The following is a 27,486-nucleotide window of genomic DNA, read 5'->3' on the forward strand; positions in this document are numbered from 1 at the left end:
CCATCCCTGTAACTGGTTGTGAAGGCCCATAAGGATGTGAGATGTTGAGGGTCCCACATTATCTAGACAATCAGCTCAAAGATGGCGGTAAGGTTGTCAGCCTTACGCGCCGGCTGTGCTTTACTCCCCAGGAGAATTATTTAATTAATTCCTGGTACTCATTTCTGTTAAGAGGCTGAGTCAACCCCAGGGCCATAGTGTGGCTGGAAGGATTAGGTCAATTGAAAAAAATCCAATTCATCGGGACTCGAACCTCAACTACACTACCATGTACCCCATGTCATTTCATTTTTGGTTACTAACATATTATAACTTGCACAGCATTGCAATATTTCAACAGAATACAATCTATGCCTAAAGAACTGAGTTTCAAAAATTAACAATGCTAAGACAAGAAGTGGAACTGATCTTATGGAAAGTTTTGTAAGAGACCAGGGCATATTTATTTGTATATTTAAGGGGAACTTAAAGTTTTTAATCTGTTAAAGGGATGTTCTCAGATTTATATTTTTGAATAATATTAATAATAATAATATTAATAATAATAATAATAATAGAATAAAAGCCAATTCCAGTTAACCAAGTGTTATTAAAGTACGGTTGTGCTTTTAGTTTTCTCAGACAGTCAGAGGGTCAACACATGCTGAGAGTAATCATCTGTTCATTGCCATCACATTCCACTTTAGGGATTCATTCATTTATTTTTCGTTCCATGGATCCACAATACAAGTGAGATATAGGACATGTCCGTACAGTGATTATTCTTAAAATTAATAGAGCAGGAACTAAGTATATAAATAAAAAAAAAGGTTAAAATACAAATACAAAAACAGAAACAAAACATGCAGAATCAAATAGATTCCAGTCATATAAGTTAATTTTGATGAAACATGCAGTTTAAATTTAGACAATGTCAGTTTGAACATATCACAGAAATTGCTTAAATGACTAGAATAATACTAATAAANACTAGAATAATAGAATAATGACTAGAATAATACTAATAAAAGACTGGATGATCAACAGGTGATTCTAGTGAATGCATAATCATTAACTTATAATGACTTATATTGGAAATATTCTTCCACAGAATAAAAATGATGAAGATAAAGAAAACGCTTTAAACAAATTTTGAACTTCTTAGGGTTGAGTGACTCTTCTTTTATATAAGAAGGAAGATTATTATAAATTTTTATGCCCATATAATACACTCCCTTTTGATATACCGTAAAATTTGCTATGGGTTGATAGAAATTTGTAATATGTCTTGTATTTATATTATGATTTAGTGAATTTGGAATAAAGAGACTTTTATTATTAACCACAAAGAGCATGAGTGAAAAAATATACTGTGAAGCCAAAGGCAAAATTTCCAGTTTCCGAAAGAGATCTCTACGTGAAACTCTACTATTACAGCCGATCATAATTCTAATTATCTTCTTCTGTATTCTAAATACTTTTATACTATGAGGCGAGACTCCCCAAAAGCATAGACCATNTTTTGGTTTTAAACTGAATACTATGAGTTTTATTAATATTTATTGAAAGCAAATTTGTCCTAAACCAATTATATAAATGATTAAAAACATCAATCATATTAATATGGAGATTTTCTGAATTTGAACCTTCAATTAATTATTAATTAATTAATTTTTAATTAATTAATTAAAAACTGCTCAAGCCACCAACTCAGTTACGCTCTTAAAGTCGAACTGAGTAAGTGTCAGTAACCCCGGTACTCATTAAACAGCAGGCTGGGTGGACTGTCTGGACCAGTTCGGGCATACTTACGAAGAGAAAAATATCTTCCCGTCAAGAATTGAACCCCGATTCTCTGGCCGTTCAGCAGGGCGTCTAGTCACTTTTGCGACACCTCAACCTGGTACACCATACTGAAAAACCGCCTAATGAAATTACAAATTAAGTTGGTGATCGACTTCTACACAATCCTTTTTTCTTTCCACTTGTGCTCAACTTCTCAATGAACACTTTGTCTTGATTGTCTCTCCTACGGATAATTACATAGTTTATGTATCTACTACAACTGTATCAGTGTTTCTATTATTGTCAAAGTCACATTGCAACTGATGGTCAGTCAGTCAGTAAGTCTTGGTGTCGAGCGCCATCTGGGGCTCATGACCAGATATTATTACCATTTGACAGTTACGGGCTTGTTTCTGTGGGGCGCCTTCTCTGACGAGCGGACGGGTCTGTCTTTTGTATATGCTGCTGGCCCTTGCCAGCGCAGTCTTACTCGGGTCCGAGGACTGCTGTGCTGTTGGGCAATTGATCTAAGTGGAAGTTGGATTTGTCACGTTCCCGCGCAATTCTGGTTGGCTTGGTGTCCGAGAGGAGAAGGCTTGCCAGAAGGGATTTGCCTGTGTTCGTTGGCCCCTCGAGGACGAAAGTGTTTATCTTTGTCACGTTGGCTGAATGGATGAGGAGAAATTTTGAGAAGAAGTCGTCGATGTTGATGTTGTGATGTTGATGTTGTTGGACCTGAATATAGATGATAACCAAGAGACACTGGGCTGCTTGTATGATGGGAGATCAAAGTTGTCGAGGATGAGTTGATAATAATGTTTGGTTTTGATTTTTTGGAGGGATTCTATTGTGTGTATCTTCATTAAAATTTTGATGAAATTTTGTCTGACGTAGCCTAGTTGTTTTAGGAGTTGGATTTTTGTTTCTGTTGGAAGTGTTCTTTGAAACACCTCAGAGGAAGTTATTTTGTGGGTGGTGATCAGCTGAGAGATATAGTCAATGGAAAATGTTCTTTGTGTGATTGTCTCTTTGTTCAGTACCTCCTTGTCTTCGATGTATAGTTCAAATCGTAGGCCGGAGGCAGCGGGCAGGTCCGTGGTGTTGTAGTGGATCAGGGTGTCAGTCAGTGGCTTGATGATGGAGATAATTCTAGCTCCATATTTATGGAATGTTGAGAGACCCTTGCGAATGAGATATGAAATGAATCTTGCTGGGAAGCGGACGAGTTGAAGTGTTGTATGAGCCTCTGTAGTTCCCTCAGAGCTGGCTTTAAGGAAGTGAAGGATGGAGTTGAGGTGGCGGGAGGCGTTGTTGGTGTGGCGGACTGAAAAGATGAAGTGGATGTGGTCTCCGTGGTCGTAGGCAGCGAAGGTTGGGGCTTTTTTGGTTGTTGGGGGGAGGACGTTGAAGGTAGGTTTATGGAGGATGAAGGTGTATGTAAGGTTGTGGGGTGTGCCTCCGTCCGTATCATCGTTTCCAGTTGTGTTTCCAATATTGGTGGTCGATGATGTTGAAACAACAGGATCATTTCGGTGTTGAATATGGCCATCGTCGATTGATTTTCTGTCTGAATGTGAGCCTTGTTCGTTTTGGTTTCCAGGAGAGCTGTTAACATCTCTCCTTCTGTATTTGTCGCGTACGCCATCAGGGGAGCCTTTTCGTTTTCCTCCTGAATGACGAGGGTGGTCGGTGTTGAGGACAGGAGACAAAGGAATGTCATGAAGATGTTTTGGCGGACTAGGCAGCTGGATGTGTTCATGAGGCACAGAAGGAGGGATTGTTCCATCTGAGTGTCCGGGATCTCGAACAGTTGGATGTGGGATGCTAGGCGAGAGAGTGGCTCGGGGGCTGTTACAATTTGGTGATGCTCGTTGATATAGTCCGAGAAGTCCCGGAGCTGTTGGGGCGTTGCCCGTTGGCGAGCATTGGAGAACAGCATGTATCTCCTCGGTGGGAGATGGATGGTCTTTACTGTTGGCGTTGTGAATGACGGCCAGTCCGTTTTGTGTTTGGCCTGATGCGTCCATGTTAGGCTCATTTGACAGAGTATTTGGACTTACCCAAACAGTGCCAGTTGTAGGTGTGGGTGGTTGTTGGTTCGAGTCTTGGTCCTCTTCCTGGTCCCACTCTTCTGGTAGGCCGAATGTGTTGCCGGACTGTAGTTGCTGCTAAATGTAGGCTGCACAAAGGTCTTTTACTGGGCACTGAGCAGGGTGCTCCCAGCACAAGTAGCAAGCGCAGACTGAAGTGTAGTGGCAGCAAATTGTGTGATAAACCATTGTGACTGCAGATGTGATGTTGGATGAGGTTTTATATGGCAATGGATGTTGGTGGGGATATTGTTATCGTTGTTGTAATTTTAGTTGGGTTTATCACCATCATAACATGAAGTGAGGTCAGGCTATCATACCAAAAGTGCCGTTCTAAGTGTCTTGCATCTTTGTATCCACATCCGCAGCACAATATGTAACGTGCTCTATCTTATCGTACATTCGCTTTATGCCGAGCTGTTTATTACCCTTTGTACTTTGTGACCTTGAATCTCTAAGATGGTGAAACGAGGATAACCAGAAAAGTTCTGTCAATGGTGTCTCAGAATTGAGACTTCCCTTTTCGTCGCCTCCTACGACTCGCAGGGTCACGGTGGAGGTATTCGACCCCGCCTCCACACGGGGTTTCTATTATTGTACAGGACTGCACTAATTTATAGTTTTTAGTGTTTTCATTTGTCCTTGTATGGGTTAGGAATGTATACTTTATTATCTTATGTTCAAACATGGTTATGAATGTGTATTTTATTATTTTATGTTTTAAACATGACAGATTCTATATCCAACAGGTTGGTTTGACTTTATATGGATTGACAGAATGCAATAAATAAAGTAAAGTAAGGTAAAGTAACCTCAAAGACGAGATAACGGATCAGTAACTCTTGGAATCATCTGCAATTTTTAACGGACAGAAACTTCCCCTTACACATCCTACATAAAATCTACATCGTCACACAGTGTGGTTAAGAAACCCGTGATAAAATGTTTATCCATACTGTACTTTAAAATCTGTTTTCGTGCTTATGATTTATAAACAAACCCTATGGCCCAATTCTACTTATTTTTCTTCTTACCCCAAGTGGCACGTAATGCATTCTGGTGGCCACTGCTGAAATTTCGAATGCATGTCGCTTCTTTTTATTTCAGTATTCACGTCACAGATGATAAGAGCCGCTGGAAGTCAGTTCTTGAGGGATGGAGGTGATACAAATTAAAAGTTTTCACCTTCCCGAGAAAGACGAAGTATACATGAAAGTCGAAGAGAAATACTTACAATAGCTATTATTGTTTTAAAATAAAATACTCAACATGTCACACGTAAGTATACCGTTAGTACAGAGCGAAACGGAATAGTCATAATGAGAGTTAATGTAGGGATTTTTCCTCTTTCGGAAGAACGCGGGCAAATTTTGGTATATGAATTTGTTTAGGTTGATGTTTTACTAAAGTTCCAATACATTAACAGAATTCTCAATTTATTCTCTGCAGGATATACGGTCGTATTTTCCACCTAAGGCTGGAAGTGAGGCGAAAGGTAAATGTAAAGAAATGAAAGTTAATGTGGAACGCCGACATCGAAAGAGGCAATTGGTTTGCATAGATTCGGATTCCGATGAGGATATTTTACCGTCGCAGGTGAAGAAACACGAAAGAAAGAGCGGAATTTCAGGTTAGTGTTATTATGCTTGTGAATTGTCTAGGAGAGGAAGGATTTTGGTAGGCCTGGTGAACGAACTGTTGTAAAACCAAAACTTATTCCTTAACAAACCCTTAAGAGCGTGGTCATCCTCAAATCAGTCTCGTGCTTTTGTTATATATATATATATATGCATTCAAGCATTCCTACATAGTGGGATTTGAGGTTCAAACAGGGGTGACATGAAGATTACTATCTTCTGGGATTAACACCTTGTAGTCCAGTAGAAGTTTACTGATGTTTCAGAAGAATGTACTGCCTTCGTCATTAGGGTTGAAGAGTAAGCCAAGAAAGTAACCAGCAAGAAGCAGGTGGTAAGCTGACCATAGTTGTCAGCCTTGCCCCAGCCTACACAATTGTATATCCAAGAAGATAGTACTTTTTTCCATAATTTGCATGGAAATATTGCTGAAAATTGTGTTTTTTTTAAGTATTTTCAGCACTCTTGTCACATCAATCTGAATTTCATTATTCATTCCATATAAAATTAAAATAATGCTAGTGTCACATGTCCACGGTTCCATGACTAATAATAATGTATTCTGGCTTGGATTTATTAATACCTTATACAATCACCTCATACTTACAAGCAATACAGCACTGTCACTGATTCACACATTTTACGGTTCACCATTACACACACACTAGGATTCTCAGTCGTCATTAGCCATTTCCTACTAAGTGAATTAAAAGAATCTGACTGTGATGAAATCTTCTAATCACACACTGAGTCTTCATGGGCTGATTTCTAATTCTTCAACTACAAACTTCCCATGTCCCATGGCTATCTCCTACCAACAGCTGATTGTTTCTTCTAATTGTCTCCTTTATAAAGTCGCAGCACAGAAAAAAACAGTTCTGCTACTGTTGTAGAGGCATGTTAATTAGAGTCAGTCAGAGTTACTTTGCGACTGGAGGTTTTACTGCCAATCAGTTCGTCTTGGCATCAGGCCCCTTGAGGCCCATGATCAGAGATGCAATGGGATGCTGAAATACAGAACCTATAATATTTATTTTGTTACATATATCTTCTTTATTTGATGACATCATATATATCTCAAACAGAAATAATTCTTCAATAACAGTTTGCAGTTGACTCTCTCCTAGCCAGTTTGAACATCTGTGGAGTGTACAGTTCTGGAGCATACCAGATTAAAATAGAAATCTATACTCTTTCTTTTCTATTAGAGTACTCCAAATTGTGATGCACTTCACACACACAAACACATGTTGGCATGCACACACGCTTGCGCGCACATGGAAACACCCCTACCTCCCTCCTGATTTCCTCTTATGCCCAGTGGTGAATTGAATTGAATTTATTTACATTCTATAAATCCTAAGCAGGTTAGTACCTTTGGATACAGAACATGTCAAAAGGTTACATACATAAGTACAGGCAATTTTAGCTTAAAAATTAATATAACTTAATTTTACATCATTCTCTATTTACATTGAAGTATTCATCTAAAGAGTAGAAGGAATGAGCATGTAGATAATTCTTTAACTCTGATTTAAACTTTTTAGTATCATTGCCCAAGTTTTTAATACTTTGTGGCAGATTGTTGAACACTTTTATGCCAGTAAAGTAGACTCCTTTTTGATATACTGATAAAGTTGATGAGGGTAGGTGGAAGTTATATTTTTGTCTAGTATTCATGTTATAGACATCAGAATTTAATTTGAATTTATCTTTGTTGTAAACAACAAATAAGAGAAGCGATAATATGTATTGCGATTGAAGAGGTAGAATTTTTAATTTCTTAAATAATTCTCTACATGAATCTCTACTTCTACATCCTGTAATGATTCTAATTATATTCTTTTGTATTTTAAAAATTATTACACTATGTGAAGAGTTCCCCCAAAATATTAATCCATAGTTCATAATAGAATGAAAGTAGGCATGGTAAACCATCTTCAATGTTTCCTGTGACATAAAAGGCTTAATTGATCTCATCGCATAGCAAGCTGCATTTAATTTAGGTATAATTTGTTCAATATGTATTTTCCAAGACAGTGTACTGTCTACATGTATTCCAAGGAATTTTGTATCAAGTACTTTACAGATTAATTTGTTGGCATAACTGATGTCCAGATCAATTTGGTGGTTGTTTTTAGTTGTGAATGATATGTAATGGGTTTTATCAAAATTTAATGAGAGTAAATTGGCTTCGAACCATCTGTTTAAGGCTTCAAATACAATATTTATGTCATTTTTAAAGTTTTCAAATTTAGAGTTCTTAAATATTATACTAGTGTCATCTGCATATAGAATTGGTTTAGATTTATTGTTGATGGTTTTAGATAGATCATTTATGTAGAGAAGAAAAAGTAAGGGACCTAAAATTGATCCTTGTGGAACACCGTGCTTTATAATTCCCCAGTTTGAAAATGCATTATGACTGGAGTTTTTATTATTTATTTCAACTCTTTGATACCTGTTTTTGAGGTATGATTTGATCCATTCATTAGCTTTGCCAGTTATTCCATAGAAATTTAATTTCGATAGTAAGATATCATGATTAACACAATCGAAAGCTTTTGCTAGATCACAGAAAATCCCTCCCACAATTAATCTGTCATTGAGAGCACTTAAAATATCGTTAGTTAGTTCATAGGTTGCTTTTTCTGTTGTTAGGTCTTTCCTAAATCCAAATTGCTCTTTGACTAATATGTTGTTAGAATTTAAGTGTTCAAGTAGTCTATTATACATAACTTTTTCAAAGACTTTTGAGAATGAAGTCAATATGGATATTGGTCTGTAATTAGAGATGCATTTTCTCTCTCCTTTTTTAAAAAGTGGTTTCATTACAGCGTATTTTAAGCGTTGAGGAAAAGTACCTGATGATAAAGATTTATTACATAGATGATTCAAGGGTGAACTGATGTAAACAGAGCTTGCTTTAAGTAATTTGGTAGAGATTTCATCATATCCATGTGAATTTTTGGGCTTAAGGGATTTAATAATGTTTTCAATTTCCTTCCTTGTTGAGAATTTGAGATTTATATTTGGAAATGAATTGTTAAAGGCACGTGACAGATAGTATATTGGATTATTATTATTATTATTATTATTATTATTATTATTATTATTATTATTATTATTATTATTATTATTATTATTATTATTATTATTATTATTATTATTATTATTATTATTATTATTATTATTATTATTATTATTATTATTATTATTATTATTATTATTATTATTATTATTATTATTATTATTATTATTATTATTATTATTATTATTATTATTATTATTATTATTATTATTATTATTATTATTATTATTATTATTATTATTATTATTATTATTATTATTATTATTATTATTATTATTATTATTATTATTATTATTATTATTATTATTATTATTATTATTATTATTATTATTATTATTATTATTATTATTATTATTATTATTATTATTATTATTATTATTATTATTATTATTATTATTATTATTATTATTATTATTATTATTATTATTATTATTATTATTATTATTATTATTATTATTATTATTATTATTATTATTATTATTATTATTATTATTATTATTATTATTATTATTATTATTATTATTATTATTATTATTATTATTATTATTATTGGAATATGTTTTCTCAGCTAATGAAAGGAAATATTCATTAAATGCACTTGCGATAGCTTGTGGATTGTTAGTGGACTTCCCTTCAATATTCAAACTTTGTACGTCTTCATTAACAGATTTCTTTCCTGATTCAACTTTCACAATATCCCAGGTGGTTTTAATTTTATTGTTTGATTTTAGAATTTGGCTGTTATAGTTATTCTGTTTGGCTTCTTTAATGACTTTTGACAAAATTTTACAGTACATTTTGTAGTGACTTTTTAGTCTTGGATCATTACTGTCCCTACTGGCCAAATATAGTTGTCTTTTGTGTTTACATGAAGTTTTTATTCCAATTGTTATCCAGGTGGATTTGTTTTTATTTTCATTTTTGACTATTTTTAAGGGAAAGCTTGAATAAAAGATCCTCAAGTATGTGTTCAGAAAGCAATTAAATTTAGAATCAATATTATTGCTGTCAAATACATTGTCCCATGATTCATTACTTAATTTTGTGACAAAATCTGCCATCGTATGCTTGTTGATTTTCCTTACTGTTTGATATTGTTGATTACTGGGCTGAAGGTCAATATTATTTATTTCTATGAGTTGAGCATCATGATCGGATAAGCCATTTATAAAGGGTCCTACAGTATAGTCTCTTAATTTTGAGTTATCAATGAATATATTATCTATCGCTGAACTAGAATTATTTTGAACTCTTGTGGGAAAGTTAACAGTACTGGAGAGATTGTAAGATGATAACAAAGAGTCTAAATTTAGTTTCCTATTACTGTCGATGAGATAGTTTATATTTATATCACCACAAATTATAAATTCAACTTTTGAACTATGCAGTACATTTAGGATGGTTTCTAATCTATTTAAAAAGTGATTGAAGTTTCCAGATGGGGCTCTATATAAAGTCAGTATACAAATATTAGAAAAAGGAGAGTCTAACTTTAGAGCACATGCTTCCAGATCCTGGTCTTTGCAATAATCTTCTAAATTTATTTTAGTAAATTTTAGGTTTTCATGTACAAAAATACTCACTCCTCCTTTCTCCAGTGTTTTCCTACAGTATCTAGCACCTAAATTATAATTTTCTAAGTGAAGATGTTCTAATTCCAGCTGTTTCATGTGATGTTCAGTAAGGCACAGTATGTGTGGAAGATTTGAATTCATGGAGCTTATTAGTTCATTTGTTTTGTTTCTCAATCCTCTTATATTCTGATGGAATATTCTTAGTACTTTATTATTCACTGAATTTAGTAGACTGCAATTACCTTTTCTGATTTCTATTGGTTCACTTACATTATTGTCTGAAAGATTAGTTTCTTTTGCAATTTCTTTTACTTGATAAACTTTACTTGCACTCTTTATCCTAAAAAATGATTCTGAACACCCATGACAACTGGAATGTGTCTGCCCTTAATGCTCTCTGCAATGAGTCGCGTCAGCTTGTCCTTGCCTCGAGGATTAAGATGCAAACCATGGACAGTATGTTCGCTCCTCAATATTGAAGAGACATCAATCGCATCAATGTGGGCCGCGCCGACCTCCACAAGCGAACGCTCAAGCCGAAGATTAATCTCCCTTACACACCTGTTAATCCATGGCTTGTCATGACGCCAGAGAAGACCAACAAACCTCACATTGGTGTGACTAGTTTTCTGGGCAATGTCACTTAAATCTTTCTCAATTTGATAATTGAGGTTTCTCTCCAAACTGTTACCTGGCCACCCAACTATAACTACCTGATGTTCTTTACTAAAATCTTTGCACAATTTTCCAACGTCCCCAGTGACATTGCTCAGATCAGCATTGGGCTTGAATATGCTGGTCACAGCATATGCATCTCCCATTGTTTTCTGTAGCCTCTGCCCGATACCCCTACCATGACTGCTACCCAGCACTAGAATCTTACGCTTAGGCTTAGCCTCTGACACAGGCTGATCTATAGCGTCACCATCAGTCTGAGGCCCTAGCATAGCTAGAGGTTCAAATCGATTGGTTAAAGCAAACTTAACATCTAGTGAAGAAGGAACTTTTTAAGTTTTCTTCGGGAGTTGGACACAGTCCTAAATTCTTCAGGACAATTATCTACTAAATTTAATTCCCCTTTTAAGAGGTCAATCTCAGTTCTTGCAAGTTCCAGCAAGTTGTAAAGAACAGCAGTTGAGAGCTCCATTTTTAGAGACAAGATGGTTTGCTTTAAATTTGAAGTGCAGTTGTTTCAGCTTAACAGGCAATGCTATTTTCCTTTAGAGTCTGTAGTGTTCACTGATATTTATTCTTTGTTTCCTGGAAACATTCAGCTGGACTTATCATCTTCCTAACATTCCCTATTTTGTGTACAGTTTCTTCTGAAAGCGTTTTTCCAAGATTCTTTGCTGATTCATCTAGAATGCCTTGTTCCTCCTTTAATGCATGACGTTTACTTACCATTTCTCTAGAAACTGAAAATCTTTTTGGCTTTAGTGTCAACAGTTTTAGATGCTCCTGTTTAGAAGATTTTGCAAGAGACCCCTGTTGGAACATCCACCGTACTCACCTGACGTAGCCCCGTGCCAGCCATATACATGCATGCAGCAGTAGAAGAGCTGTGTTTTCTGTTGTTCCATGCCAAAGGGTTACAAGCGGGACAAAGTGTAGAGCTTAGTTCAGATAGTAGAGTGCCAGAGTGCTGAGTTTGAGAACTGAGGAGTTCATGTTGAATAAGCTGTGCTGTTCAACGCTATACTGAGCTATCGAACTAGTTGAATTTCTTGTTGTGATTGAAGTCTGCTACACCAGGTCTTTATTGGAATTAGTCATTTGAATGAAACGTGTTGGCCATAGTGGTTTTTACGGATTTCACTTTATGTAGTGTTCATGACCAGCTCCCGTTTGGTGAAGGTGATATCTGTGAAGTTTGCCACCCAGTCGCAGTTGTGCAGTGCTGTGCAAAACAACAAAACAAGCGGTGAACTTGGATGTACACCAAGATGGTGGTTTTCCCAGTACAGGGAGTCTGGAAATACTGGAGACAGAAGCTATCATAGCTGAAATCAGTGTCATGCCCTAACGAACAAATACCCAGAAGCAGCTTCTGTAGTACAGTGACTATAAATTACTGAATGACATGGAGATCCTTTCTAGATTCACACTGGCTAAAGTGGGGGAAAGCTCTGAATGGACCTCTATTGTGAATATTGTGGAGGAAAAAAGAGCAAATTTTTGCAGAACTCTAGTTGGGAAGTCGCTTTTTAGTGCTGTATACAGCACATACATGGTCACAATGAATGAACTTGTTACCTTAACAAAGAACATAAAATCTCAAGAGATATTCAAGCTAAATAGCCTTAAACACATTATTATCTTGGTGGAAGTATCCAGAGCTCAGACTTGTCCTGTGCTATGTTACAACTGCCAAAACTTTGACCATGTCTGGGCCAACTGGAGGTAACCCTGTCAATGTTTGTGGTCCCTTGGTGGCCCTGTGCATAGAGAATGCCCCAATAAGATGAATGCAGAATATATCTTGAACTGCTGCAATTGCACCCTAGTAGAAGGAGAGAAACCTCATCCAGCATCATACTGAAGCTCGATCCATGTAAAGGGAGAACTGCAAAAGAGAAAAGCAGAACGAACACCCAAGGGATCTTCTGGGAGGATGTTCTCTACGTTCATCTCACCAGGGCAGTCATACACAACTGCACTGCATCAGGACACTCAGCATGAGCAACTACAGGCACCTCAGACAGATGGGAAGACTTTAAACACCTGGTACAGCAGCATCTGCTGCAACAGAAACTTCAGAAAACAGGTCTGTCAGTACGGGCTTCCAGTTTGTCTGACAATAATGGCACATTCAAAGTAGCCACCGTAATGCAACAGATCATGACAGAGCTGAGTGAAGCTGTGTCAGAAGAAGACAAAATAATAGTCATTACAAAAATGATACTTAGCTTAATGCCACAAAATGACTGCAAGAGTTCATATGCTGCTCAAAGTCACAGCATTTGATGCAAATGGCTCTATGAGCACAGTAAATAGATACAAGACTTACATATAGATGTGGCTCTGCTCTCAGAGACACATCTCAAACCCCATGAGGGGTTCTTTATTCAGAATTATAACTTTTATTACACTGACCGCTTCCAGTGAAGAAAAGACATAACTGCCTTTGCAATGAGAAAAGCCATTCCCCACAACCATGTAGACCTGCCTCCGCTTGTTTCAGTAGAAGCCACAGGGGTTTGCATACTGATTGGTAGTAGTGAAGTGCTACTTGCAGCAGTCTGTAAGTCACCAGGCCATGCTTGAAATGGTTCATACATCATTGAGCTCTTAAGCTTTAGACATAAGTTGCTACTGGCAGGAGATCTGAATGCTAAACATCCATTTTGGAATAGCATAGTTTCTACTGAATTTACTGCATGAGTTTTGAAATTTCAGCACTACAGTGTTGCACTCGTAACTCTCATGTGGGAAATGGTAATGTGCCCGACATTGTTGTGCACAAGAATGTCTCTGACATTCTGTAATCAAATCACAGAACAGCACAGCATAAGGGACATGTCATAAAGGACCAAAGGTGAAGAAAATGGTGGAAAGGCTCAGAATGCAACAGTGGAATAAGGGACAGGCTTAAAAGAGCAGTTACATCTGAGAAAGGAGGGGACATCTAACAGGATCTTCAGGAAGACCGTAGAGCTGGAGGTCACGAAGCAAGCAGTCCAATTTTCCGTCACGCTGCTGGAAATGAATGTCAGGACATTATGGAGAGGTCAGTCCCCCTTGAAACAAAAGAAGAGTCTGTACACAGAGTAAGAGCTGGAGATTGAATTGAATTTATTTACATTCTATAAATCCTAAGCAGGTTAGTACCTTTGGATACAGAACAAGTCAAAAGGTTACATACATAAGTACAGGCAATTTTAGCTTAAAAATTAATATAACTTAATTTTACATCATTCTCTATTTACATTGAAGTATTCATCTAAAGAGTAGAAGGAATGAGCATGCAGATAATTCTTTAACTCTGATTTAAACTTTTTAGTATCATTGCCCAAGTTTTTAATACTTTGTGGCAGATTGTTGAACACTTTTATGCCACACTTTTATGTAGGATCAGTGACCACTCTCAGAACTTTTGTCCCCCGATTGGTAAAGAAGGACGATGATGATAAACCCAGACCGACTGGAACCTTAGCAGGTAGCCACTTGGGGTGAGCAGCCTTAAGGAGGGAGCAGCAGGAGCGGTTGAAGAGTAATCTTCATGAGAACCGAACCATGCGGAAAGAATGCGAGATTGATCACGGATGTCACAAGTACAGCCCTTAGAAAATAGGAAATGGCAGTACACTTGTAGGCTGTTTGGGATGAATAACCCTAAGGAGGTAGCAATGTGACAAATAGATCCACTGCTAAGTGGCGACTCTATAAACAGCAGCCATTGCTAATTAACTCCCACATCATACACACACACAACCATAGAAGAGCTGTGTTATCTGTTGGTCCATGCGAAGGGGTTATAAGAGGGACAAAGTTTAGAGTTTAGTACAGTTGTGAGACTGCAGCCAGCAGGGAATGGCATGAGCGTGGAAACCGAAGGATCTCCACTGTTAGTAGCTGTTAGCGGGAATGACTAGTGAAGACGCTGTAGGCTGGAAAATACTTAGTTTGTGCTGTAGCGATTTGTAAAGTGTGGAGATTAATGATGTCACTATAATAAATGTAGTCATGAGTCATGTGTTGAAGTGGTCAATAAATGGAGTCACCAGTCCAAGTGCCATCTATATATAGTCTCTCAAAATCTTGACAGTAGTAATGTAATTGGGTAGAGCCATAAAAGTCTTTCTGTCTGACAGTTTTTTTACCCATTGTTCTCGAATATTTGTCTGTCACCATATGAACTAAGGGCACAAAAAATTACCATTAGTGATATTTTTGTGTGAAATGCCTGGAAGATTTTGCAGGTCCCCCAGAGGATCATGAGCTGCACATTGGAAATGGTAAAGTCTTTTGGTTCTCCCATCAGGGAGGTTGAGTTTTTTTTAATATATTCTAGGTATTGGGAAGTTATATATGTTGACTGATTATGTTATTTGAGAGTTTAGACAGTTTGTATGTGGGCTTATCGCCAGTTCACCGTTGGTCTAATAGGGTTATGCGATTTGTGTATTTTATTATAGGAGCTTTGGGGTTCAAGTTGATGTTTTTCAAAGAATCGTGTTTATTAGTGATGGTGGTACAGCTGTAGAATTTGTGTCTCATAGTTTTTTAATTTGTCAGTAGGATCAAGTGTAATTTTGGAAAACTGGTTATCTTGAATGAAATTACATATTTTATTGTAGTCATGATTATATAGAATGAAAGTATTATTTTTATTGGCTTTTGTGACACTAGCATTATATTCTCTTACGTTTTTGTAGTATTATTGAGGATGTTTCCTTCATGTTCTGCGAAGTGTTTTTATGCTACTTGTCTTTCTTTTTTTGATTTGTTTCATTCTGGTCCGTCACACTAACAATATTACAGATGATAAAACAATTCCTTCCAGTATGACATAGCGCAGTGTATTGATCAATCAATACGAAGACACACACACATCCAGCATTACAATGCATGCAGCCACAAGAGAGGGACACATCACAAGACGCAGTATACACAAAATATAGGCAGAACGACTCCCATAGCTGAAGAATGATATAATACGCGAGTTTGAAATACGACGTATAAGATGATAATTCTTAACAAATTTTAATATATAAATTTTATTATAGTACATGACGAATATACATTTTAAACCATTTTATAAACGGCACATGATGGCGAGCAGTGCAATAGTTTAACACCTGAGAATGGCACAATGATGCCGAAACATGTAGTGAAGTGACAAGTGAGATTGTGTGCACTAGAAGACAGTCAATACATACACATCGTGGACGGGAATGAGTGCAACAGGACGCTAAAATACAACATCACACATACAGTATTGAAACGAGCCAGTCTGCAATTTCTGCAGTTACTACACTGCTGATACAAATAATCTAATTGTAATGTAGAACACTGAAATGCATATGGTGATCTGTTTGATTGAAGTAAGCTGTTAAAAACATAGATTAAGAATGTTTGAGAAGAGGGTGATAGGAGAAAAGTGTAACCTAAGAGAAAGCAAGTAGCAGGAGGATAAAGAAAATTCCATGATCAACCTCTTAATTTGGACTTCTTGCTTAGTACTGTTAGGTTGATAATATCTAAGACAGTGAGATGGGTAAGGCCATGTATTACACATAGGGAAATGCATTTAAAGTTTGGCCAGAAAACTCCAGGGAATGGGATCTCTTTGGACACCTAGGCATAAACTGCACAGTAATATCATATTACTTCAAATACAAGACACACATTTTTCATATTTTTCTTGTTGAAAAATTGAGGTGCATCTTAAATTCAAGGAATTATTCACCAGTTTGTAAACTTTCTGGTAAATAATAAAGATGGAAAGGAATGTGCATGTACTGAAAACTTGAAATTTCCATTTAATTCTGGTATGTTTTACATTACTTTTTACTTTAAATGTGTTCTAAGTACAGGGCTACTATAAATGATTCATTCGTTTTTAAAACGCCATATTTTCCAAAGCATTACACGTACAAATGTGATTGATATATAAAAAGAACCGTAAACTCACCAAGTTTTCTTCACACTCTACAAATGTTCTATGTGTGCCACTTGGGTCACACAACACACGTCCAGGTGGTAGTCGAGCTCGTTCCACACATTTTGTAGCATCATCCTGTCAATGGTCATCACTGCAGCATCAGTGCATTCCCTCAGCTCTACTAGTGTTCTTGGCAGTGGGTGTATGTAAACACGATCCTTAATGTACCCCCAAAGGAAGAAGTCACAAGGCGTTAGATCAGGTGATCTGGGGGGCCAAGTGAACAGAGCTACGTCATCCTCACCAACACGCCCAATCCAGCAATGCCAAAGTTCATTGTTTAGGTAGCGACGAACATTGATGTTCCAGTGAGGGGTGCCCTGTCTTGTTGGAAGACAAAATCCCCGGAATCAGCAGCCAGTTGTGGAAACAACCACAACTGCAACATATCTACGTAAGATGTACCAGTCACAGTTTTCTCGCAAAAGAAAAACGGTCCATACAGCTTTGTCTGTGACATTGCACAGAAAACGTTCAGCTTTGGTGAATCTCTTTCAAGTGCTACAATTGCACGAGGATTTTCAGTGCCCCACAGTCTCACACAGTCACGATTAACCTTCCTGGATAAATGGAATGTTGCTTCATCGCTGAATATCAACTTGGCGGCGAAATCTTCATCCTCCAATGCTTCCTGCATTGTGACGCAAAATTCCAGGCGCCGGCCATAATCTTCCGGTTTTAATTGTTGCAGGGGCTGCAGACGGTACGGTTTGAAATGTAACCGTCATCGTAAAATCTTCCATACAGTTTGCTGCGGCAGTCCAAGTTCGCGGCTTGCTTGGACCGTTGATTTTTGTGGACTACGCACAAAACTTTCCTCACTCTCTCCACTGTTTCATCTGGCACATTTGGTTGACCGGTGTTTTCCGTTTACACAGACAACCAGTGTCCTTAAATTGCCGATACCACCGCAAAATGCTTTGTTTACATGGCGGTTCTTTTCCGTACTCTCTTTTGAATGCGCGTTGCACTGCTATAACAGACGAACATCTTGCATATTCCAACAAACAAAAACTCTTTTCTTGCTTTGTCACCATTTTATAAAGGCACGGAACTTGTGCTGCCAACTGGTGCACACAATACAAACTTGGTGAGTTATATATCGATCAAAATTTTACTTATAATACTTTGGAAAATTACCATTTTAAAAACGAATGAATGATTTATAGTAGCCCTGTATTTTATTTAATTGATGTGTTCTAAATAAACTTATTGAAATAAGTACAACTTTCTAACTTTTTTCTTAACGCTTTGTGGACCACGCACCCTTTAAAAGGTTTTTCGCTTTTAAACATGGAGGACTGTTCGCGTGTTAACAGGCTTTTAGAACACGATAAGTTGCAACACACTATACATCCCTCTGGCCCCACCTACATTGCATGCAACCGCCTGGAAACTCTTGAGTGTTTAGTTAGCAGTCAGTAACTTGACCTCACTGTTTACTTAACTGACTATAAAAGAAAATGCTTTGCCTTCTTCAAGCTGTGTGTATCAGCCAGTAGCTAGTGGGGAGAATGGATCAAGGACAGATTCTCCTCCGATGACCTAGCTGACCTGCCTTGTGAGACACGTAGTAATGGATTGTCATTCAGACAGCGACAGTGACGGGGGACAACAAAGAATTGTGGCCACAGACAGTAAAAGTGACAGTAGCTCCGACAATAATGCGGGTAATAACATTGCACGTAGTAACATTGCGGGGACAGCAAAAAATCTAAAAAAATCTAAACCCTGATTCAAAATTGAAACACAAAGCATTTCTGATGAATGTGGCAAAGGCCTGGGCAACAGTCCAGATGGTTGCAGCAGAACCAGGGTCACACAAAGACTTAGTATGACCGGGCCCATCAACTCCCACCCCACAAAGGCCTCATGGGCCCCCCAGGGCGATTCTTGAGTGATATGCGGAAAAATACCCTCGTGAAAATTGTGAAGAGTGAACATTCCAAGGGGAAGAATACTTCTAGGCAATGCCGTGTTTGCACAGTTCACAAAAAAAGGAGTATGTCTACATTTGCAAATTCTGTGTAATGCCACTTCACAAAAGCGAAAGTTTCCAGAAATATCACACCCTTAAGCACTTCTAGGAGCATTGGTAAGTGTTCTCCAAAAATTTTAGTTCAAAAAATTAATTAGGAGATTTTATATTAATTTTTAAAGTGAACAGTGCACAAGTTAGGGTAGTATGTTTAAAAATTTCGGTCCCAAGGGCGATTTAAATATTTAAATCACCAGTCCGCAAAGTGTTAAAACCCTAATTTCAAAATTAGAGGCATCTTATGTTTGAAGTAATGTATTAATATGGAGTAGAGCAGTAAAATGTAAAAAATATATTCCAGATTAAATTAAAGAGGTTGTAGCCTGAAGGTTTACATTTGTGAACATGGTAATGGACCTTTGGGATCCATAAAAGGCAGGGAATTTTGTGACCATGTGAGTGACTGTTTCTCACATGCTCTGCTCCAATGACTTGGTTTTATAATCTTGCATTAAACAGAAAATTCTAGCATAACCATTCTTTATTGGAAGATTGTGCTTTTCCTGCATTCCTGTCATGCAGTGGGAGTTAAACAAGTCTCGTTATAGATTCATCTCTACACCAAAACATGAAAAACGTTTATTGCAGTGAGTTGTGTCAGAGGTGTTACACAGAAGAATAGTAAGAGCATATCCAAACCCGAATTGAAACCTATTGATGTAGCAGATGTGTTTGGTAACAGCCAGATTAAGAGAACCGCATCTAAGAAGGATGAGGTAAAGAAGGTAAGAAAAATGGTTACTGTAGTATATAAGTGCACATGGCATTATATTATACATGTTGTAACACAGAGTCTAAGCAAATTGTAAAAGCCTTAAGAGGGTATGTAAGATTTATTTTTAGAGCGAGGTCACTGTGAAATCTGTTGTTTGTTGCTATATACAAAGGCCAGATACAGAAGTTCTGTGGAGAGACTGTCTTTACATCTCACTCAAGCTGTTACACTTCCCCCACAAGGATACATCCCAATAATTGTTCTCCATTCATCGAGCCAGTTTGTTTAAGGAAATATTGTAGTGATAATCACATGACAGCATTCACTAATAATGTGCATTTTGAGTTAGTTGACATAAGCCAGATGGAGCTGGAGGGCATTACAACAATAGGAAGTAGAGGAGAAGGCTCGAGCACCATCATCCCAAACTTTCATGGACTTCTTTCCTTGATCTGTGTATAGAAACAAGAAATTAATTGTTCACAGTACTGATTTTCAATTTTTGTTTGCATTGTACATGTTGCATAAAATGATTATACAAAGGATGTTTTTATCTGTATGTCTATGATTCACAAGTACCGAATGAATTTCAGTAAAATTTGGGAGCTGTGTATCTGCATTAAATTTTGTTGGGTGAATTCTGTTTTCTAAAAAGATTGCAATGGGCTGGGCATGTACAGAGAATGGATAAGGAGCGTATCCCAAAGAAAATTTTATATAGTACAACAGTCAGCAGGAGACATGCTGAGAAACTAAGAACTAGATGGATTGATGCAGTGCAAGAAGATGTGAAGAAGTGAATGGGTGTAAGGAACTGGAAGAGAGCAGCGCAGGATAGAGAGGAATGGAGGGGCTTGATAAGGGAGGCCAAGACCCAACATCAGGCTGTTGCGCCATAGAAGAAGAAGAAGAAGAAGAAGAATAATAATTCTGTTTTGATCCACATATTTTTCAGTATTACCTCAGTTTACATTAAATCCAAATTAGACTTACCAGCTGTTGTGTTTCTGTACATTATCCATCATCCTGTTTTTGTTTAGAACACACGTTTCAGAGACTAGATTCTATTTCCATCTTCAGGTGGAACCTACTCAGTTGGGTCCAATCGATAGAGCTAGTCCTTATCTCCAGACACCAGCACTGAGTCTTATGTTAGGAGCAACAGTCAGTTGGTCAGTCTATCTTGGAATAAAGCACCCATCTGGGGCTTATGACCACATTTTTATTACTGTCAGACAGTTATGGGTTTGTTGATATGGTGTACTCTCTCTGACGGGACGACGGGTCTGTTGTTTACAATTGCTGCAAGCCCTCACCAGTGTAGTCTTTGGTCTGAGTCTTGTGGACTCGTGACCAAATTTGTCTGTCTCAGATTCAAGACCTCCCTTTTCGTTGCTTCCTATGACTCAAAGGACTATGGTTGAGGTATTTGACCCTGCCTCCACACCGGGTATACACCAGCATTAACACAAGATAGGATATATAAACCAAGCACAGCATAAACCATCTGCAAGAGTTAAGGCAAACATTAAAATCATTAAAAAAAAACTCCACACACATGAGGCCTAGCACCAATGGCCATGCACTATTTCATGACTATTGGTGTTACAGTCACAGTACTATCAGACTAGAAGTCATCATGAATGAGACAAATTCTCTGTATGGTACCATCATAAAGACACAATTTTCAAACATAATCTACACTGGACAAAGTTGTAGTTTTCTGACTTCTGCGATAATGAGAGTCCACATGGGAGAGATGCCCAAGCTGTGTTGACAGATTCCTTGTATATCCTGCAGGTGGTGTTTGGTTCAATCTAAAAATCCTTCACTTCTTTACAGTATAGTTTGTGGTCTTCTTCATACACATGATGGGCTAATTTTGATTTTTCAAGGAGACCTTGGGTCAGATTATATTTTTGCTTCTTAACATGTACTTCTAAAGGTCTGCTTGTTTCGCCAATATAACATCTGCCACAATGACATGAGATATTGTACTCACATTGCTTCAGCTGCTGTGCATACCTAACATCCATTTTTCATCAGTGTCCCTCAGAGTGTATGGTTAGTTTTGAAAATGTACATGACATTGAAGTGGTTTTCAGTGCATCTCAATTTCTCGGAAATATCCTTGATATATGGGATAAGGACCATGCCCAAGTATATTGTACCTGAAGAAGGATGGTTGCTTCTCAATGGCTTCATTACGGACTCATCAACTTGTGTGTATTCATTAAGCATCAGACTGTGTCATATATTCTCAATTTCCATGTTGAAATCCTTCTGATCCTAACATATGACCATGGCTCGACTGATCAGACTATGAATGACTTCCCCTTTCACATGATGTGGGTGATTGGACTTGAAGACCTACCAGATTTCTTAAAATCAGCTCATTGTACAGTTGGCCATTCGATACATAAACTGTTAAGTCATTAAAGTGGCCCTTCCAGAGCTCAGGCAGTTAGTCATCATCTTCCCACCTTCCTCCCTCATGTTCATTTCCAGGTTAGGTCATGTGCCATTTGTGGCACTGGGCTGGCTTTCTCTAAATACTTCAGTTTCCCATGCCAATTTACATTCCTCCAGCTGCTCCATATTCTTTAGTCATCCTATCATCAACACTGCGTAGTCTTGATACTGTCAGCATTGTTAAGTAAGCAACTTAAAACAAATAATATTTTCATGCTTCAGAATGTTAACGATTTTCTTGGTCACCTCTTCTCCCTCTCAGCTTATAATGAAAGGCTTGTTTTATAATTCTTGCAATTTGCATTCTTCCAGAGTGTTTCTACTCACTGTTTCCTAATAATCTGACATTTTTCGTATAATTGTTCATGATGTCATCATTTGTTACCATCTTAAGATGGGTACTTTTTATATTATTAACATTTAACAGAATGCAAATAAAGGTGTTATATCTCTGTCATGTGTGTCTGCACCTTGACGTACTGTATATGACACATTTTTGAGTGTATGTTATAATCAAATAGTAACATAAGTCATTGCATCACTAGAAGGTTACTGGATTCTATTTTCATTGTATGAGTACAATGTCTAACTGGCTTCTCTTTAGAGGCTTCTTGCCCCACAAGTAGGTCACCACCTTTTCTCTCTATAACTGTCCAACCCTTACGTTGGGCTCCACCTTTTCTCTCCATAACCGTTCTTACCTCACGTTCACTCCCCCCCTTGTTGGTTGGTTAGTCACGCGTTTTTCGTCGCTCCTCTCCTTTCTTCTTCTTCTTCTTCTTCTTCTTCTTCTTCTTCTTCTTAGGTTGGGCGCCAGTAAGCTCAGGTGGTGTCGGCTTACAATAGTCGGAGGTTTATTTTGGAAAGGGGGTAAAGGTGATAGTCAACTAGTTCAGCTGTGAGTAGAGCTGGGATCCTTCTCAGGGCGTTTGCTAGGGCCTCGCTTAGGACGGGGAGGGAAGCAGTTGGTTCAATGCTACTTTGCACTTAAACACTGTGACCATTTATTGAGATCATCACTTCCCTTCACCTGATGACACGCAGTCAATACAAAGGATGCTTATATATAGGTCCTTATGTAGCACAGTCCTGGTATAACGGACGTTATTATCACAATTTACACTTTAGCACTCTGAATTTGGGGTTCTACAGAACAGCGAAAAACACAGATTTTGTTTCCGAATTATTTACAAGTAGCAGGCACTTGGCGACAGTTTGGCAACTAACTTGTGACTCTTTGTCTGAAAACACTGATGTCCCCTGGACGTCAGTTCCTCTGCTAAGTCACTCCCCCTTAATTCCACTGATTGGGTAATTTTGAGAACGGGTTTACATCATTTTTGACAGTACACTGACAGATAACCTGCTTGGCATGGGTTTCAAAACCGCCTACTTTTAAGTTACGATATGCAGGACCTGTCAGTGATCGAATTCTCAAAGTTTGCCGCCATGCTACTCGCAAACAAAATTTCTCAGAAAAAGCCACAGGGGGTGCTTCCTGTGTAACATCAAGATTTGGAATAAATCCATTCCTGAAAACAAGAATGTGACTATGTCCCACTGGCTTTGGTATTACTTGTTACCTGCACTTAATTTTTTTGTTACTGATTATTCTAATTATACTTAAATTAGTGATTGACAGTGGAGCGGTTACAAATGGGAAGCAAAATTTCCATGTCTGAGATCTTGTTGAACATGCAGGATTTTGTTCTATAAAATTGCCTGCTCAGAGTAGGATATACTGTAAAGGACGTTTTAGACAAAATATAAGCTGTGTAATAGTAGTTTGTGCAGTAGATGAGAATGAAGGCTCTACTACATATAATATATTTCTTATTCTGAATAATCATACTAATTTCAAGATTCTGTTTGCCTGCAGGTCATGAAAAATGTTACACCTCAGCTGGAGAATCTGCATTCAGATTCAGAATTTGTAGGAACATTACAAGAGCTGGATGAACGGAAGAACTTTTGTAAAAAGGAAAATGAGATAACGCCAGTGAAAGAAAAGCAGAAACATGCACTGCATACATCAGAATTCAGTAAAAGTGCTCTTGATTCTTATAAAATACCCAGAAATGCTATGAAAGAGACACCAAATAAAACTGACATAAAATTACTAGCTCAGAAGGAGGAGAGCAGAGATAAAGAAACTACCAGCCTCATATCACAGCCTGAAACTTCTCCAGATTTACCCAAGAAAATTAAAGGAAATGAATATCTGAGTACAGAAAATGGAACTCAACAAGAGAAAGCTGTAAGGTCACCAGCTTCTGTGAAAAGATGTGACATTAGTTCTGATGAAGATGTGTATGAGAGAAAGAGGCAACATGCTATGCAATACCAGAGATATTTACAACGAGAGGGCCCAAAAAATCCAGGGGGGAAGGAGGTGCCACAGGTACTAGAGTGAAGTTCATACTATGATTTGCAGCTGTTGTAGACACTAAATTAATGTAGTATTTGGAAACCCTGCTTTATGTTTGGGAAATACAGAGTGTCCATAAATATCCTAAATATAAGTAAATAAAATAAAATATTAGACATGCAAAGTGAAAGCTGGTATTAAGCTGGTAACATTTTGACATAATATGGTAACTTTCCAAATTTTTTTCTTGCTTTGGCACCATTTGTGCATGTATGGAGCAGCTGTATCCTGTTCTCCCTCATTTGAGAGAAGATACAAGTATATCTTTGCTGCAGAAAGTGGCATGATTTCTGTGGTTTACAGGGTTTAAACTATGCATCTGATTTCCACATAAGTTTGTAATCAGGCATACCGAAACCAAGCAGCACTGATTAAGAGAACTGTAGTACATTGGGATGAGCATCTTGTGAAAAGGGACCTGTTGACACACGTCTTGTCTTCTTCAATATGGGAAAGAATTTCCAAAGTAAACTATATTCTGACCCCGATATGTGCTGGATACCCTCTGGACCAACTGCAGTTTGTAAGCATGGAATTTCAGTCTCATATATAAAACATCATACACAATTCAGCATGGCAGGATTAATTTCAAATATTCTTGGGAAGAGACTTAAGAAGCCTCTTGTGAGATGTTTCACCAGTCTTCTGGGAGGCCTGGAGGCACATTCTGTTGCAAGACGCACCCTATCTTTTTCAGACTCCTGTCCCAACACATTACATGTATGTAAATCAATGCTGCTTTGTTCAGGTACACCTGAGTATACTTAACATCAAACATGAATGTATTGTTTAAACTCTGCCAGATACATAATTGAATTCACTTTCTGCTGCACACAGTACATCTTCTCTTCAACTAAGGCAGAATGGGTTGAAATGGAGCTGCTCTGCATATACAGGGTGTTCCACGACTTTAGGGCATAACTAGGGTGACCAACTTTCGGTCATGAATTTAAGGGAGATTTAGTCACGACAAATTTTGCACATTTTTTCCGGTGTGGCGTCAGTCCAGCAAACGTTCATGGAATGGATAATATTAAACAAAACAATTAATTTACATTATATATAATATGCAGGTCACAATATAGAATAAATTTTACAAATTTGCATGTTTCTTAGTCCTAACCTATATGTATTTGTTCACTGATGCTGCAGAACTAAGCATTTTTTTATCTTGTGCAAATTTAAAAAACTCTTTACAACTATAATCGTAATTAATTGCTACCATTAGCTCTGACTTAATTAGTTCTAAGCTGCTTTGATTTCTCTGATCAGTCCATTTATTGCTCATCAGTGAAAAAATCCTTTCAGTATGGGCATTTGAGCCTGGGATGCTTAAAACAAAGCCTAAGATCTTAATAAGGTTTGGCACATCAATTTGTTTCTTAAATCAATGAAAATACTGACCCAACTTTGTTCTATATGTTCTGTTTTTACCACATTCGGAACACTTTTTGCACTAGAAAACTCTTCCTACAGGCTGTCCTCATTTACAAAATCAAGATTAAATTCTTTTACAATAGTTTGAAAATGTCTGAAAGAAAGTTCAGTGTTTAAATTTAATAGCAAAAGACAATGGACAGGATTTGTATTTGATAACTAAAAATTCTTAGAAATGTACTTGTGCAAGCAACAGTAGAAATTAACAAAATCATCTCTAGCACATTTCTGCAGGGGTGGATTCAAACAGTTTAAAATTTTTTCCGTGGCAGTGCCAAAAAACCTGTCCTCTAACATCTGCTGAATTTTACTGCCTACACATTACATTACACTGTAGCATGCCATGATGCTAAGATTAGCAGTTTCAAGAATTTTGGCAGATTGAACAAGTACTGCACCAATGTTGAAAAAAAAATTAAGATATGCCTCAATAACACACTCCTTTTCTGGATCTTTATCACTGAAATGTTTTTTTAATATTTTTGGACAGTGATTCACACTTTTGAAATAACTCTTAATAGGTAACCAGTTTTGTATTAATCTGTAGACAGCTGATGCTAGGGTAAGCCAACAAGTGGGGACATGACGAACAATCTCCAACTCAGCATCAACAAGATCAAAGAATGACTTCAACTCTTCTCTTCTTTTTGCTGATACTGAAAAGTGTCCATATATTTTTAAGACGATCATTTCAATATCCACATCTAATCCATCAGATGCATATTTTGTGGCATTATGCAATATGATTTGAGCAGTTTGCTTTAAGCACATTTTTGTTATCTTGTTGTAGTAGTTTGCACAGAATTGTGCTTCCCATAATTCACATTTGCATTATCTGGACAATATGAAGTTAGATTTTTTATATCTAACTTGTGTGTATCAAGTGAAGACTTGATCAAATTATGGGTAGCATTAGCTGTTTCATCAGCTTGTTCAATGAAGTCCAGGAGCCTATTTTTAACACCACTAAGAGGGTCAAAATACCTCACAACCAGCGGGAATATCTTTCTGTTTTTGTGGTTGGAGGCATCAGTTGCAATAGAGAAAAAGTTGCTTGATTTTGCTGGATCCTTCAACACATCGATGAAGTCTTGCACACTTCTTGGCGCTAGCCATTTTTCACAATAGCCTCTGCTTTTGTTCGACCACAGGACATCTTCTTAGCCAAGATAGAGTCATGGAAAATATCCTTCAATAACTTATTTGCGCAATCCATATTTCTGTAGCCGATGTTGTGTTTTACAGTATGGAAAACCAATGCTAGCTCACCTGCAACGTTTTGGAAGTCTTTGCTGCTGTTCCCGAAAAAGAGGTGTAAATTTGAAGAGGTCTTCATGTTCCTTTCCTTTCGTTTATGCCCTTCTGTGCAAGAATGTTGTCTGCAGTCAGTATTACCCCCGTGAGCAATGCTGAACTCGCGTTTACAAAGTATACAATAAGCTCTGTAAACGTTGGAGGGCACGGACTTTAACCATAAATATTGTTCTTCCCATTTTCTCAAGTAAACACACAAGTATTTAGTTTTCTTCTTAGGTGGAGTTTTTGCATTGTTGCTTTCACTTTCACTGTCACTACT

General features: G+C 37.4%; 1 protein-coding gene across 1 annotated transcript in view; it reads left to right on the forward strand.

Annotated features, from left to right (window-relative positions):
• The first annotated feature begins 4,952 nt into the window (after positions 1-4,952).
• The window catches only part of LOC111866068 (replication factor C subunit 1), an 80,702-nt gene continuing 58,168 nt past the window's right edge, over positions 4,953-27,486 (forward strand). The window contains exons 1-4 of the mRNA XM_023854613.2: positions 4,953-5,132; positions 5,304-5,484; positions 19,447-19,583; positions 23,925-24,446. Coding sequence (XP_023710381.1) covers positions 5,124-5,132; positions 5,304-5,484; positions 19,447-19,583; positions 23,925-24,446 — 849 coding nt within the window. The 5' untranslated portion in view covers positions 4,953-5,123. The remainder of the gene's footprint in view (positions 5,133-5,303; positions 5,485-19,446; positions 19,584-23,924; positions 24,447-27,486) is intronic.

Source organism: Cryptotermes secundus, unplaced genomic scaffold (genome assembly GCF_002891405.2).
Source record: "Cryptotermes secundus unplaced genomic scaffold, Csec_1.0 scaffold318, whole genome shotgun sequence".
NCBI lineage: Eukaryota > Metazoa > Arthropoda > Insecta > Blattodea > Kalotermitidae > Cryptotermes > Cryptotermes secundus.